Source organism: Strongylocentrotus purpuratus, unplaced genomic scaffold (genome assembly GCF_000002235.5).
Source record: "Strongylocentrotus purpuratus isolate Spur 01 unplaced genomic scaffold, Spur_5.0 spur5_scaffold_8, whole genome shotgun sequence".
NCBI lineage: Eukaryota > Metazoa > Echinodermata > Echinoidea > Camarodonta > Strongylocentrotidae > Strongylocentrotus > Strongylocentrotus purpuratus.
Genome location: NW_022145614.1, coordinates 20,778,476 through 20,794,994, shown reverse-complemented (window position 1 = coordinate 20,794,994; position 16,519 = coordinate 20,778,476). Strand labels below are relative to the sequence as shown.

Here is a 16,519-nt window from a genome sequence, read left to right as displayed (position 1 = left end):
GCCTGTGTAGCTGGTATGTAAAGTGCTCACGTTATTCTCCTCTCTTTATCAACACTCAACTTCTTTATTTTCTCTTATGCCACATGTTCAAACAATCTCAATATAATTTTCCCCACAATAGTTTAGTTCTTGAGATCTACCACCTCGACCTTTCCTCTATAATCTTTTACTGTATGCAACATCAAGTTTAAAGCAAGACCCCCCCCCCCCCCTAAAAAAAAGAAAAGAAAAAAGAAGCTGGTTCATATGTTTAAGGAATAACAAAGTTCTGTTTGTTTAAAGTGATGCTTGCATTTCCATAATTTGATTTAAAAAGTTTGTTTTCACCGGCTTCCTGCCGTAGCAACAAGCAGAATTGACAAAAGACTTAACTCTGTTTCATTGACAATCAGCCATGCATGAAGTCTTTCGTCTATGTCTGATTGTCACCGTATATATGTTATAATTCATAACATAGAGTCAGTAGCGAGTGTGTAAAAACAAATAACAAACAGTCATAAAGAATAAAACACTTTAATAAAAATGATGAATTGTTGTAGGAAAATTTATTTACAACATAAATACAAACTAGATGGAATTCGACTGCGCGCAGTCGAAAATGATGCCTCCGTCATAGAGCAATTTTACAAACCAAAACAGAAGAAATTTTTCAAATTCAAGTTCAATTGTAATCCATTAACAGGTTCTCAGAATATCGTGATTACAAACAATTTCTCATATACATATATGACCCTTTGAACTTTGACCTCATGATCCTAATATCTACTCAGCTCATTGGCTCTGCAAGATATCCAGAGTTAAATAGTAATCCATCTGTCAGTTCTAATGAGAATGCGTTCACAAGCTATTTTTGCATACATAATGAGCCCATGACCTTGGACCTTATGAACCAAGAATCTACACAGTTCATCGGCTCTGCAAGTAACATACATGACCTAAGTTTGGCAGGAATCCATCAATCGGTTCTTGAGATAACGCGATCACAAGCTGTTTTTGCATACATAATGAGCCCTGTGACCTTTGACCTCGTGACCCCAAAATCTAATCAGTTCATTGGCTCTGCAAGATACATACATGACCAAAGTTTGGCAGGAATCCATCTATCGGTTCTTCAGATAACGCGATCACGAGCCGTTTTGCATACATAATGAGCCCTGTGACCTTTGACCTTTGACCTCGTGACCCCAAAATCTAATCAGTTCATCGACTCTACAAGATACATACATGACCAAAGTTTGGCAGGAATCTATCAATCGGTTCTTCAGATAACGCGATCACGAGCTGTTTTTGCATACATAATGAGCCCTGTGACCTTTGACCTTTGACCTCGTGACCCCAAAATCTAATCAGTTCATCGACTTTGCTAGATACATATATGACCAAAGTTTGGTAGGAATCCATCGATCCGTTCTTCAGATAACGTGATCACGAGAACGGGACGTACGTACAGACGTACGTACAGACGTACGGACGGACGGACGGACGGACGGACGGACAACCCGAAAACATAATGCCTCCGGCTACTTCGTAACGGAGGCATAAAAAGGTCTCACATGTCTTTACAGCAGGGATGGATTGTAACGAAGCCAACATGATAGGTACTAACAAAATGAAATATGATAATTAACTAAATTTGTAACAAAAACTAACCAAAAGTAATCAAAATCTGCATATAAACATTTGTTAAGGTAAAGAAAAACAAAATGAAAAGCTCCAACTTTAATCAAATGAGTAGCAGCTATGAAAAATTGCATCAATTTTAAAGAGAGTGTCCAATGATTCATCCTCTATCATATTCAATTTCAAAAATAATACTGGAATCAATCATTTGAAATGAATTGTACAATGCAGTGATTACTTATTATACAAATATAATACATAGCAGTGAGGGCATTAGTAAGAATTACCCACACAAGATACCTTTGGAACAGTCTAACACGCCCAGGGCCATAGCCGAGGGTGTTTGGACTGTTTCTAAAGTACCGACTGTGGGTAATTTCACCACTGATCTAACAAAATGATGTGTATTATTTGTTTTATAAGATGATGTTTTATTTATTTCATAACATGATTTTACTAATGACCGGTCAAGTATTTACTTATGACCGGTCATTAGTAAAATTTCTGCAGTTCGCTCACATACAAGACTGATTGGAATTCCATTGCGATTACTTATCTCGCATGTAGAAAAAAAAGAAGGGTACCAGAGAAGGGTATGTATACAGTTATTTCCTGTGGGGGAGGGGAAGGGGAGTATAGAGATGGGGTAAGGGGAGGAGCTGTTCTTTGAAGTTGTTGAATGGTATTTGTGTTAAAGCCCTACTGTACCACTTGTAGCTACTTGCTCCCTCTATATAGAAAACAATGCCTCATTGGTGACCATTGGTCCCCCATGATCCTCTTGTTCTTATGTTAATTGAGAGCTGAGTTGATGAGATAGCCACCTGTCAGTGACTACCCTGGGTGGTCTAATCCCTCCTAGCCAAACTAGTACAGACGGCCTTTAGATGAGACTTGCCCATCATACATTGCATTCCTGAAGATTCATTACATCTGCTATCAATGGAAAAGATCAGCAGATCAATTTACACTGTGACACCTCTGTCTTTTTTACAAGAGTCCAATGTCCAATGACACGATGAAAACATTTCTAAAAATTCTAGGTAAAGGTGGCAGAAGTATCATCTTGGAGCAGCATAATCCTCATCCTCATCATCGTCCTCATCATCCTCCTCCTCCTCCTCATCGCTCTCTTCCATGTGAACATCGTTGCTTTGTTGGTGAGCCTGTCCATATTGGGTTTCAGACTTTGGTTTCAGGGACTCCACCTGCTGTTCAAGTTTGCTGGTGTCGTACTCCAGCTCCAGACACGCCCTCTCAATCTCAAAGTTCTTGGACACCAAGCTGGCCCAGCTGGGAAAGCAAAGAGGTGCAAGATTATTGAGCATTATAAGATGATGACGTGGATCCTGATTAAATGATTGGTTGAAAGCGTACACGTGACCAGGCATTTATTTTGACCAGTCATTATCCAAATCATGTTATAAAACATCATTTCATATAACAAATAAAACATAATCTTATAAAACAAATAATACACATCACTTTGTTCGGGCATTACTAAAATTACCCACACTCGGTACCTTCAAAACAGTCCAAACACCCTCGGCTATCGACTCGGACGTGTTAGACTGTTCCAAAGGTACCTCGTGTGGGTAATTCTTACTAAAGCCCTCACTGATGTGTAATATTTGTATACTGTCTGCAGGTATACTTCTCAATTTTCCTTAGAAATTTAAAAATAAATGGCTATTTTCAACAACAACAAATTTGCTTTTATTTCAATGTGTTCCTGGCTCTGCTCCATAGTACAATATTACTTTGATAAATCATTACATTCCGTCCAGATCTTTACGCTCTCAAAACCCAGAATTTTGTGTTCTTCCTAAGCTCAGTACTAAGCGATGGGAAAGAACATTTGCTCATGCAAGGCCTTCACTGTGGAATGCTCTCCATCCAGCGATATTGGTTTACAGTAATAATGCAAAATAGAGATGCAGTAGAGGTTATTCATAGAGTAGCTGCACTGTATACAAGGACAGATTATTATCATTAGAAACATAATGCCTTTTAAAGATACTACCGGTATGTCCCTTTTGCAGCCGACATCAAATTCTGTAGAACTTTGCAGGAATTATGAATATGTCATGTATGTCCTATCTGTGAAATTTTAATGTTAGCAGTGTCCTAATATTCAAATTATGCAAGGAAACCTGTTTACTTGCTACACTTCATTGTCAGACACTATTGAGTGACTGACTGGCTTTTTTCCTTCTTTGGTAATAACATACATAAAATGAGCTGTAAAAGATACATGAGCATTTGTTTACATCAATAACCCACTTCTTGTCATGGCCAAAATTAAACTGATTGAATCTTTGTGCAGCATAAAACGTACGACCATTCGGTACAATGGTCTGAAAAAACCAGACTTTTACTTACTGGCTCTATAGCTCCTAAGTCGATTTGACAACTAATAGTCGTTTTTTCCCACTTAAAGACATTTTCAAGCCCCCTTATTTTTATGGAAGTTCTAAATTAGGATTATCTTTCAAATGCCGTTGCAATATAACCTTTTCATTTTTTGTGGCCTGCAAATGGGACAAAGTACCTTTAAGTGGGCATGATACATGGTAATCAAATGTATACAAAGATAATGAGCCAAAGAAAGATGCAAACAGAGTAAGAGTGTGGAAGGAGTCTCAGTGTTCTTTGATCATTTTTGTGTTTGTCAATGTGTTTGTGCTGCTGCCATTGCAACTCTATCTTTGCACATTTTATTACTGATTATATCGGATCCAGTGGTCAAGCAACATGTCTGAAATCATCTTTCCTGTAGAGTATTGGCGACATTGCTTAACATGCTTTCAATTTACATTCCATCTTTTCAAGAATTTGTTATGGAGTCAAGAAATTTCAATGTTTGCTTAGCAATCTAGCATCATTATTTATTATTACAAGCATTACCTTTCTTGCAGCCTTGTGAGTTCTGGTCCTGAAGCAGTCTGAAATTAAAAAAAAAATAATAATTTTGTGAAGTATAATTACAAACATTAATCACATATTTAATTTAGTTCAAGTTCAAGTTTAGTTTATTCAATTCCAATAAAATATACATAACATAATACAATCATGACAGAATAAGAGTATAAGTCGATCAATAATACAAAATAAGGTAAAATTATAAAACTATAAAGTGATACATCAGATGACAACATAAGATAAGAGCATTATTGGAATTGGGTGGCCATAAAAAACCATGTGGATTTGTCGAGACGACCACCCTATTCATAATTCCAAAATGAAATTAGAATGAAATAAAAGATGGTTATGGACATCTGTCCCTAAGTCAATTTCCATATAATAATCTACCCGATTGCATACTTCAACCTTGGACCGAACACTACACTGAATGCTAACGCTAATTCCATACCTAGCCTAAAACCGTATCCAAAACACTATATCTTTGATGAAATAAAACCTGGCACAATTGCTGTCACATGTCAGATCATATTAACACACTCTAGACCTCTATAGTCCTCTCCAATTTTTGTTTTCTTCTTCTTTTTGCTTTCATTTTGTTTTACTGGCCACATACCTGCTTATTTTTCCTCTTCCAGTTGACTTCCTGGATCTGTTTCTTGATGTCCTGTACCTGATGCTGGGCCATTTCCACCATCTTTACTAGGATACTGATTTAAATTAAAACAATGGAAACAAGACTCAATTACCAAACACAGAAATATGCTGATTTGAAATGACGATAATGTTAGATGATGATGGCGACCATAATAATGACAATATTGGTGCAAGTGTGCTTTGCTATTGCAAATTTCAGGACCTTTCGGTTTCATATTAGCTATTGAAAACATTGATTCAAACACAAATTTAGTCATATTTATACCAGAAAAAAAAACATGGAAAGGCATACAGTTTAAGTTGTGTTTTTTGTGTCAGTCATATTCAAATTTTATTTTGAAAGTCTCTGACGTCTAAACTTTTTTCAAATGTGTCTCCACTCCAGAAATAATACAATTCTTGATCAGTAATTATAACTACATCCCACCAGCCCTCTCAAATAACAAAAACAGTTCATCATCTCACTCATTGTGTGACCTCCAGGCGTGACTGCCATAGTTCTGGAGAAGTTCTAGATTGATGACTCGTTCAGCCTGATGTTCCAGCTGGGCCATGGAGTTCTCAACACACTCAGTCCAGGCTGTGATGTCATTCTGACGTCCAATGGGAGGGGGTGGTAACTCGTACCTTTGGGCGTTGGGAAAGGGGAGGCAAAGAGTAGAACATGGTCCATGGATAGAATAAAAGTAATCTCGAAAGTGGTAAACCATGATATTGGATAGACGAGATGACCAAAATAAAAACTTAATTTCACAACTCTGTTCAAATTTCAAAATAAAACAGGGAGATTGGGACACAAGGGGCACTTCCCCTCCACCCCCCTTAAAAAAAAAAACCTATTCCCAATCTGGCATACCTTAAATGCACAAAACTTATTTGCCCCACTTAAAAAGTTTAAGACTTCTTAGGGCACCTAGAAATTGTGATAACTTTTCATTTTCTGGACAGAGACTTCTTAATTGTGCCCCCCCCCTCCTTTTTTTCTTCTTCAAACAGAATCCTTGATTTTTCTCATATTCTACATTACGGTACCTCTTCATGCTTAACATATCCATGGGCTGCCTCATAGCCATCCTCTCAAACTCATTCTTCAGGACTTCAGTAACAAACGGTGTGCTGTCAATGGCTGCCAGATGCTCCAGGTAGTTCTTGGTAGGCCGATATCTCCTGGTCTCCTCCTCAACAAGGGCATATGCCTAGAAGGAGATTAATAGATATAGCTAGATAGATAAAAAGTACTGCATCATCTGAAGCCTTTGAAAGTGAAAAAAGAGGTGTGCAAGCAGGAAGTTGGCAAGAATCAGCAAAGTCCGTCCGTGCATGCACCTTCGTTTGCTTTACTGATCGTTATTACTGTATTACTATTACTGTATAGTTATTATCAAATTGGCAACGCAAAAAACAGTTTCGACGTGTATACCACATGTCTATTTCAGCTGGAACTAACATCATGAACTTGTGTAAAAGTTCAGCGCTTTTAATTGTCATGTAAGTCGCACCATTACTAAAAAAACACCAGGAACCCATGGAAGGTACCCAAATTGCTACCACTATGGTAGCAAAATCTGACATTTCATTCTTATTCTTTGACCAATTTTTAAATGCCTTTTATTTTTAAGAGTTTCAAGCTTCAAGTTTCTCTGGAAGTATGGTAGATCTAGACTATGATACTTATAATATCATTGTTTTTCCGAAAAATACTCCAAAAATAACAAGAAAATTTACACAAAACAGGTAATAAACATAACATTAACAACTTTTAACTCATGATCTTTATTTGGACATTTATTTTTAATGAACATTACTTCATTTTGGGTATGTTTTAGTAGGGTATCTCCACAACGGAGTTACGGGTCATATTTTGGATACCTTACTGAACAAGCGCCCATTTTCCTATATAGGGCTAGGCGGGCTCTCGAGCAGCGACGCCAAAGGCGTCGCGTCGGAGCTCATGGGATTGGGAGCCGGGAGGCGACTATGCGTTTTACACCCTGGCCTGGACCTTTTCCCAATAAATTTCAAGGAACCGACTGGGAAAAGTCTATCCATGACAAGATATTGCGCGCGCACGTAGCTCTTCTGCAATGCTCAACGTACGTCCTATATGTCCAGTGTCGCGGTACGCGGTACATGTACTTTTGTATCGAGACGTACGAGTGAGAGAAAAACAACGAATAACAACAGAAGGAAATAGAGAAAAACAATAAATAATTAAAGAACAGAGAGGAAACAAAGAATGTCATAAGCAGAGAGAGAAAACAAAAACTAACTTGAAAGAAAGAGAGAAATTAGAGAAGGAATTAATCAAAGTAAGGAAAGAGAGAAACCAAATAATATTATGGTTTTTGTGGTTTAATTCCGCCTTCTTCAGGGTTTCAATTTTTGACGTGTAGCCTACTTTCAAACCATTTGCTGATTCGGACCCCCCCCCCCCTAACACACGTGTACACATATCGACACATACACAGACTACACTCGACATAATATGTGTAATGGTAATGTAATACATAAACTGTGATTTAAATATTGCACTCGTACCATTTTCTATTATTGTGGGATCACGTCTTTCATTTTTTAAATTCATGTCATTTGTTTCTAAGACCTAATTTCTCTAATTCTCTTGACCCCTCTCCCTTCATATTTGTTTTCTAAGACCTCCCCCCCCCCCTCATCTCTCTTCATATTTGTTTTCTAAGACCCATTTCTCCCCCGCCCCCCCCCCCCCCCCCCATCTCTATTCATATTTGTTTTCTAAGACCTCTCTCTCTCGACCCACTCTCTCTCTCGTATGTATTTCTCAGACCCCTCTTTCTTTCTCTCTCATTAACCCCCTCTTCATATTTGTTTCTAAGGCCTCTCTCTCTCTCTTCATATTTGTTTCTAAGACCCCCCCCCCCCCCTCTCTTTCTCATTTCTTGATATTTGTTTCTAAGACCTCTCTCTCTCTAGCTCTCAATTCATGATATTTGTTTCTAAGACCCCCTCTCTTTCTCATTTTAAATTCATGATATTTGTTTATAAATAAGACCTCTCTTTCTCTCTTTTTCCATTCATCACTTTGTCTAGTGTAATGTACAGACACATAACATATAAAGGAAATTATACACCAGTTTTACATGAATTCATTTGCACTTTATTTACTGCTTTACATTCATATACTTTTTTTTTTCGTGAAGGTAATCTAATCCTTCAATGTCAGAGAAGTAATACAAAAGATACAGGAGTATGTGTATGCATAAATAGTTATATAAAGAAGAAATATGTAGTAAAAGTTAAAGCAAACAATAGTAGAAATTTGAACAGATAATTTGACAGTGTGTTAAGATTTAGATGCAAGAAATGACTATAAGAAATTTTTATTTGAAAATACATGCACATGTAGATAAAAAGAGATCTGAACATAGGTCTAGGCGGATTCATGGGCGCAGAGGCGTGCACCGCACTTTACTTTGGAGATAACGAACTGTACGATTCGATTTGGAACTGGCGCGCCCGATCGAGGAGCGTAGACTAGACTCATTCAAGCAGTTTCATTGCTATTTACCGGGAAAATGTCCAGGCCAGGGTGTAAAACGCAAAGTCGCAGCCGGGAGTTACTGACAAACATGTGTTACTTAGGTCCCACATATCAGCTTTCATGTACCGTATGGCGTATCCACTGACACCTCGTTCAAGTTCAATGCAAATAGATGACTAATAATATACAAGTAAGAGTAATTCGTAGTACGAACCGCTTCTCTGACCCCTGGTTCATCATATCCTTGGTCAACGTAGGGTAAAGCATCCACTATCACTTCTCCTGCCATGGTTTTTAATTGTCAATTTTAGCTCCGCTTTCAGTAGTCCGAAACTGTAATGCTTTTTGTGATAGATGGCGCTAGACACAAAAACAGCTGTAGATTTATTTTCAGTTCGGTTGCGCTTGTCAACCCGCGCGCTAGCCCAGGCCAGCCGCGTCTCGCCCCCGAGTCCTCGACTCGTGCTCACCTCACCTAGCTAGTTAAGTTCAGCTCAACCAAGAAGTACGTACTAGCGCAGTCGTGTCGTTCGTGATCGTGAGATCGAGCGAGGACTTGAGCTTAAAAAAGCGAACTCAACAACGTACTGTCGAGCTTCAGTTTGGTTTAAGTTATCTTTAGCCAAGAGGTTAGTTTGTCATTTCGGTATTTTTTATATTTCCTTCATGATGATCTTGCCAATTATTCTTGCTTCACCATGCTCACTGAGCTGACTGTCTTCATCATCATTATGCCAAATTGCCAATCATCCAATGCAATGCCATTTAAATTTATTTTGTCTTTTAAATGAGGATTTTTTAAAACTTACTCTTGAGCAAATAACATTTCACATGTTTATAATTTTATTTTACTCTATAGAATCTAGACCTGTCTCAGTGTCTAGCTAAGTTGATTCAGATTAGCCTTAAGGGCTCTCTCGAAATGTTTTTTTAATGATATTATTCGAGAGAGCCTTAAACGGCTCCCATACCCCTGCACGGAGAGGCATGTAAACAAAACTCAAAAGTGGTCCAAAATCACACTTTCGCGCACCCGACCAATATTGGACAGTGGCTTTGATAAATTTTGTCGTAGTTTTGGTCTTAATTAGCGCTTTAATTTCAAAATCGGATCTAAAAATAACAAAATAAGAGCAATTTTCTTACCAGACCGATACAGCTCAGCTCCCTTTTCACGTGTACCGTGTGAATTCACGATGTCTACACAATGGTGATGACCTCTGACTAGCACTTCGTAAATGTGCTGCTTCCGTATAATGCGCTGAATAACACTCATACAGCGCATTATACGGAAGCAGCACAATTTACCCACAATTACGGAAGTGCCAGTCAGAGGTCATCACCATTGTGTAGACATCGTGAATTCACACGGTACACGTGAAAAGGGAGCTGAGCTGTATCGGTCTGGTAAGAAAATTGCTCTTATTTTGTTATTTTTAGATCCGATTTTGAAATTAAAGCGCTAATTAAGACCAAAACTACGACAAAATTTATCAAAGCCACTGTCCAATATTGGTCGGGTGCGCGAAAGTGTGATTTTGGACCACTTTTGAGTTTTGTTTACATGCCTCTCCGTGCAGGGGTATGGAAGCCGTTTAAGGCTCTCTCGAATAATATCATTAAAAAAACATTTCGAGAGAGCCCTTAAGGCTAATTCAGATCAGTATTTCACTAAAGTTTTAAAGTTTGAACAATTCTCTTTTTCGTCAATTAAGGTACAACCTGGAAATTTATTTTGAGATGTTTGTTGATTTTTCTATTTTATGTGTGTGCAATTTCATATCTGCGTCAGTTATGTGTGAAGTGCCACACCTGTTTAAAGCATGACATGTCAAAATCTCTGTGGTGTGACGTAAATCGTAATATTATTACGTATTGAATTTGCCATTGAACTTAAGTTGCGCTTAAGTTAAGTAGGCCCTCTCTCACTTAAATTCGAAGCCACTCGAGCGGATCAGCCCATGAGAGCACGTAAACTCACTGTACAGCTCTCAATGCGCAAAGTTCTTTGTGCACCTTTCAGTGACCACCAATCGGTTTGCTTCCAATGCCCTGTGTACAGAGTTTAACAGTTCCGCATTGAGGTACACCACATGCGCAATATAAGCAACAGCTCATTGCATGTGCATAAATCTCTTCTCGCAAATACCTTGCACACACTCGCACTTGGAAAAACTAACATCAAACGATAGAATCCATAAAAATATTTCACAAATTATACAAAATCAGTCAAATTTACTGTTTTAGAATAAGGTACAGTTTTTATGCCCTAGGGCTGCTAAAACTCGATTTTAACAGGAATTGTCCGGGAAAAATAAATAGGCTTTCATAAATGATGCTCGAACAATCTTGGTATCATTGTATGGGGAATGAGGTAAATAACGCCATGATTTCATTTCTGAACTTCATAGGGGACGGGCTTTCGGTGAATTGGGTAGAAAGAATTTGACAATGGTCCGATAACAGAACGATATCATAGCGAATCCTCGTCGGCTGCTATGGTACCATCGGACAGCTGTGCCCATGCGCTGCTGAACGAGGCATAACGTGCGATCGGAACCATGGGCATGGCTAAGCAAACCATTGTGTACAGGGAGGTCTAAATCCCTCGGTCCTTGCCAAACTATGGCAAAAAGACTTTAAAGTTAAAGATCAGTTATGGTCATGCGATTGCATTGTGAAAGAAACATTGTGGAATCGATCAGAAAAGGTTGATCATCTAGCATAAGTATTAGTGTGTACAGCAAGGTTCTGGAATCATCAAAATGATAAGAAATTTGGCCCAGTCTTGGTAAAGTTACAAGCACTGTACACAGAAAGATGTATATGGGACTATGCGACACATGTGCGATATCTATCAGGTCCAAATAGATTTGTATGATCACGTACAGTATTAGTCGAAACATATTCTTTCACATTATTGGTAATAAGAGCTTCCATTTCATTTTTTGAGAGTGGGGCGTTTCCAAAACTGGTCTTTACCTTTAAAAAGAATTAAAATATGTCTACCTTCATTACCACAGTACCAGGACTTACATGTATGTACAATAGGCCTGTTTACTAATGATATGCGAGTGACGTCATAATCCCTCGCACCCTAGCGATTGTTACTACGTAGGGCAAGCTTTGCGTGGTGCGGCACGGTCGCCACATTGTTTTTCCATGCCCGCTACGCTATACACATACAAAGCCATTGCTAGCGACCGCGACGTTTTTTCACCCTAATTTCTACAATGGCATCGCCTTCGACATCGAGTTGTAGTTCCAGCAAGCCGTTTTCGTAGTGGACAGTGAAGGAGCTCACCGATTATTTAAGAAAGAGAGGAGTTACGACATCAGGGTACAACAAACAGAAACTAGTTCAACTTGCGACTGCTGTGGCCGATATCGCTTTGCCCCAAGACCCGGACCTTGCGAGCTTCGACTCCGCACGGTCGCTGCGGGAGAAGTTGGAGCGTGCGGGGTGCTCGTTCGACGACCCAATGAAAATCACCGGCTACACCGAGAACTTTGAAAGTATACCAGATTTCGGATTATACGACATTTTCAACTACCTGATAGTAAATAGAACTGACTACAACAGAAAGAAACTCAAAGCATATAATATGTCGATTCCAAAGTCCTTTCTTCCACAATTCTTAATCCATATTTTACACTTCTCCAGGTTCGTCTTTGGTTTGGGGAACGGGATGAAAAACACACCATTATTATGGGGTCTGTCTGCGTACCGTGAATCGCTGTTACACGTGCCGTAACAGCAATGCTTACCTCCCATTTTTGCGATATTTCGTCGGATTTCGGAAAATAAAATCGAAGATTTGTCATGTACAACTGAGAAAAACTATATTTATTTTAATTATACCCTAAGGTTGGAAAACAAACAGTTTTAAACGAAGTTTATTAGGACGATGATCAGCCTTTTTTTCCTCGCATTCCCCACATCGCCGTATACAAAGTGTGTGTAGCAGGGCCGTAGCAGACACTGCGCTCGGTTTGTTTGCCAGAGCTTACAACCGTGTGCAAATTTAAAGGTCCGTGAATACATTAGTAAACAGGCCTATTCAATTAACTTTGATTAGATACAAATCCTTGAAATTTATGGTAAAACACCACTCACCAGTCTACCTAATGTGTATTTGCTATCTATCTATCTAAAGTATCTTCTCCTGGTTCGGAGGTTGATTGCAACATCTCTCCATTTCACTCTATCTTCTGCCATTCTGGTGCACTCTTGCAGTTTTAGTCCACTCCAGTTCTTGACATTCTCTTCCCAGTTGATTCTGGGTCTCCCTCTAGGTCTACTTCCTTCCACTCTAGCTTTGGTGCCTTTTAACATGGCCAAAGTATTTGATTTTTCTCTCCTTAACTAATCCTACTAGTGCAATTTGTTTACGTCCTGCCATGTGCAATATCTCTTTGTTGGTCTCCAGGATATTTTCATCATTCTTCTGTAGATCTACATTTCAAAAGATGTTATTCTATTTTCCATGGCCTTGTTTATTGTCCATGTTCCTGCTCTATACAATAGGACAGACCATACATAACAGTTTACTCGTCTCAACCTAAGCGCAAATTTCACCTTTCTATTTGTGAATAATCCTTTATTTGCAGACCACTACAAAGGATCACAGTCATCATCTGGTCATCACATAAAGCTCACCATGGCAATACCAGACAGTACTCTTGGTGGTAATGGATTCCAATTTGCCATAGACAGGGGCGGCACCTTCACAGACATCTACTGCAAGTGCCCCACTGGCAAGGAGATTGTAATGAAGCTTCTGTCTGTGGATCCCGCCAACTACTCTGATGCTCCCATGGAGGGTATACGTAGGATTCTTGAACAGGTGTGTAAACCAAAGTGTCTATTTAACTAATTGAAACAAGTGTAGATCATAAAAGCTCACAGCAAGGTTAAATGTTAAATTACAAGTTTGAATCTGCCATGTTGATATGTTTAGTTTTTAGTTTTAAGAAAATTTAAGAAGGATAGAAAGAAGACTAATTAAAAATTATTTTACAAAGCACATTATATTTCTTTGTTGAAACTGATAGTCGAAATTGTTATGGTGTATAATGAGACAGGTACAATGTATAGGGCAGGGGCGGATCCAGAGGAGGTGGGCCTCTGGGCCGGGAAGTTGTCCTAGGGGGTAGTTGTCCTAGAGGATGGTTGTCCTTGGGGGGGGGGGGAATTGTCCTAGGGGGTTGTTGTCCTAGGGTGGTTATCCAGGGGGTAAACTATGACCTTCTGCACATGGAAATACCGGAATGGTGTCAAATTCCTTTTGAGAGCCCACTTCTACGTGTCTTTAAGTCTACCAGTATACACTACATTTTTATACAAATTCCTTTCACTAGGAACTTGTAGGAAGTCTCTGTTGATTATGCAACAACACATAAATGTAAATGAAATGCATTGATAAATTACTTCACAACTTAAAATTCTAGAGTATATTGGCCAGCCCCAGCATTGTCAGTGCCACAATGTTGCTATGCTATTGAAATTGGTCAAACCTCATAATGCCAATGCTGTCACATGCATCACTGACAGGCATGATTGCTAGCCCGTCTCCCAATTCTTTCTTTGTGTGCAGTGGCCATGTAGACAGACATCTAGCCAAATAGCTTTCATAACTTGGCCTGGAATCAAATCTAAGATATTAAAACAAATTCCTCTGGACAATTTCATAACATCCTCCTCTTGAATTATCTCTCTTTAACACTTTCCTCCAGGAAACTGGAATCTCCATGCCTCAAGGTCAGCCCTTGGACACATCCATCATCAGTTGGATCAGGATGGGAACCACAGTGGCTACCAATGCCCTCTTGGAGCGCAAGGGGGAGAGAATGGCACTGGTCATCACCAAAGGCTTCCGAGACCTGCTTCACATAGGCAACCAAGCTCGCCCCAAGATATTTGATCTGGTAGGCCGAGTTGCTTGCCATTTCTACTAGATTCAGCAGTTGTATATATTAGAAAAGCCGCAAAAATTAGCGTGCATGTGAAGTGAAGTGTATAGAATACTATGGTAATTTCAATTTTATAAAAAATTCACTCATTTGCATATTTAACCCTTACTGTACTGGGGGGGGGGGCCTGGGAGGCCCCCCTTGTCATTTTCGGAGATTGCGCAGCAACCGCTCAGAATTTTGAATTGTCGTTTCATGACTTTTTTCCCTCAAGTCTTACGCACATTTTGATACCATTTTCGTCGAAATCGGATATACCTGTAAGGTGTTACATAACAATTAGTACATGTGTATGCGCATGTCATCAAAAAAGTGCTATAATTGCATATATTCATGTACAAGCAGAAATGTGAAGCTACATGTATGAATTGATATCAAATTGCTTTTATAAGTTTCTCAAAGTAACTTGATGTATTTTAGAACAAAAGAATACATTAGAAATAAAACAATAGATATAATAAGAAATAAAAAACAATAAAATACATAAGAAAATAAATAGTTAAAAATCGCATCAAATTTGTATAAATTATCATTATAAATTACTTCAAATAACTTTTTTGTGATAGAAAAGAAGTTTCATATGAATAATGAATGAGTAACAACATTCAAAAAGTGGAGTCTGACAATTTTTGTAAGGATTCTAGTTCCCTATATATATTTCCGGATTTGATATTCATGAATGCGTATTCATAATTTATGCAAATTAACCTATGGATTTTCAAATATCATAAAAATAATGAAACCTCATGAATTTGAGATGAAGGAAACATTTATTCAATACATTTTCAAGATTCTTTACACAAGTCTACGGACAAATATGTAGAGTTTTCTGTAAAATCCATAAAATTAGCATTTTGCATAATTAATTAGGGCATAACGACAAAAATTTGCATATTAGCAAAAAACTAATTATACCATCTTGTTCCTTACGTAAATATCTACAAACATGCAAATTTTCGCATTAATCAGACATTCAACAGCCGAGATCATAGGGGGGGGGGGGGCCTCCCCCCCAGTCAGAGAGTGCTCGAAATAGCCCAGTACAGTAAGGGTTAAGGTATTTTATGCAAATATGGTCATTAAATCACATTTTTACCCATAAATCATATATTATTCACATTTAAGCATTCTTTTTCACTACATATATTCGTTAGACCATTTGGAATAATAATACAACAACAAAAATTGGAAGAGCCAGGTATTCCTTATGTTATCTCTTGTTTTGATAATTTCTTATGTAGGCCTATATCATTGTTTTTTTAACTAATGTATTTTATTGCTTTTGTTGTTTTATTTCATTTCTAACTACAAATCGACTACTTTGTCCACAAAACAAACACCTAAACTTTAAACAAGACCAAATAACCAATGTTTTATCTCTTTTTAGGAAAAATTATATTTCCATATGTTTTGTACACAAATCACAAAAATGAGCGATTTTCAGGCACATGACTTTCTAACTACGGTATACATCCGATTTTCAAAAAAATTGTTTTAAAAGATGCATAAGACTAAAAAAAAGGTCATGAAAAGAAAACTTTATATCCGTGCGGGTCAAATTGACCCCCCCCCCCCCCCCCCCGGTTAAAATAGGGTTTAGAGATAATATGCTACAGGTGATTAAACCTGTTGATATGAATGTACCATATGTCACTCCTAATTCAAGGAAGAAAGGCCCATAAATTAAAGGGATAGTTGAGTTCTGTTTTCAGACCGCAAATGCCTTCAAAGTATACTCTTATTCTTATCTATGATATTTCTACTGCCCTTTTAGAACCTAATATTGCCATGAAGGTCATTTTAAACCCCATAATGTGTGAAATTTAGCCA

The 16,519-nt window shown here is 38.2% G+C and overlaps 2 protein-coding genes across 2 annotated transcripts in view; one reads left to right on the top strand and one right to left on the bottom strand.

Moving 5' to 3' along the window:
• Positions 1-1,890: 1,890 nt before the first annotated feature.
• LOC576181 (pre-mRNA-splicing factor SPF27) lies at positions 1,891-9,065 on the bottom strand. The gene is made up of 6 exons (XM_776520.5): positions 8,931-9,065; positions 6,232-6,395; positions 5,665-5,826; positions 5,159-5,252; positions 4,528-4,565; positions 1,891-2,913 (listed from the first exon to the last, which is right to left on the bottom strand). Exons 1-6 carry the CDS (start codon positions 9,003-9,005, stop codon positions 2,682-2,684), a joined length of 765 nt encoding a protein of 254 aa, XP_781613.2. The 5' UTR covers positions 9,006-9,065; the 3' UTR covers positions 1,891-2,681.
• A 195-nt stretch (positions 9,066-9,260) lies between these two features.
• The window catches only part of LOC589767 (5-oxoprolinase), a 44,132-nt gene continuing 36,873 nt past the window's right edge, over positions 9,261-16,519 (top strand). The window contains exons 1-3 of the mRNA XM_030975256.1: positions 9,261-9,345; positions 13,328-13,563; positions 14,453-14,644. Of these exons, the coding sequence (XP_030831116.1) occupies positions 13,378-13,563; positions 14,453-14,644 (378 nt within the window). The 5' untranslated portion in view covers positions 9,261-9,345; positions 13,328-13,377. The remainder of the gene's footprint in view (positions 9,346-13,327; positions 13,564-14,452; positions 14,645-16,519) is intronic.

What these genes read in the sequence shown, in the direction of transcription:
- LOC576181 (XM_776520.5), bottom strand. Translation starts at nt 9,005, where the DNA reads ATGGCAGGAGAAGTGATAGTGGATGCTTTACCCTACGTTGACCAAGGA. An exon ending in AACCAGGGGTCAGAGAAGCG is followed by an intron (nt 6,396 to 8,930) that starts GTTCGTACTACG and finishes ATCTCCTTCTAG; the next exon opens with GCATATGCCCTTGTTGAGGA. An exon ending in GATATGTTAAGCATGAAGAG is followed by an intron (nt 5,827 to 6,231) that starts GTACCGTAATGT and finishes CAACGCCCAAAG; the next exon opens with GTACGAGTTACCACCCCCTC.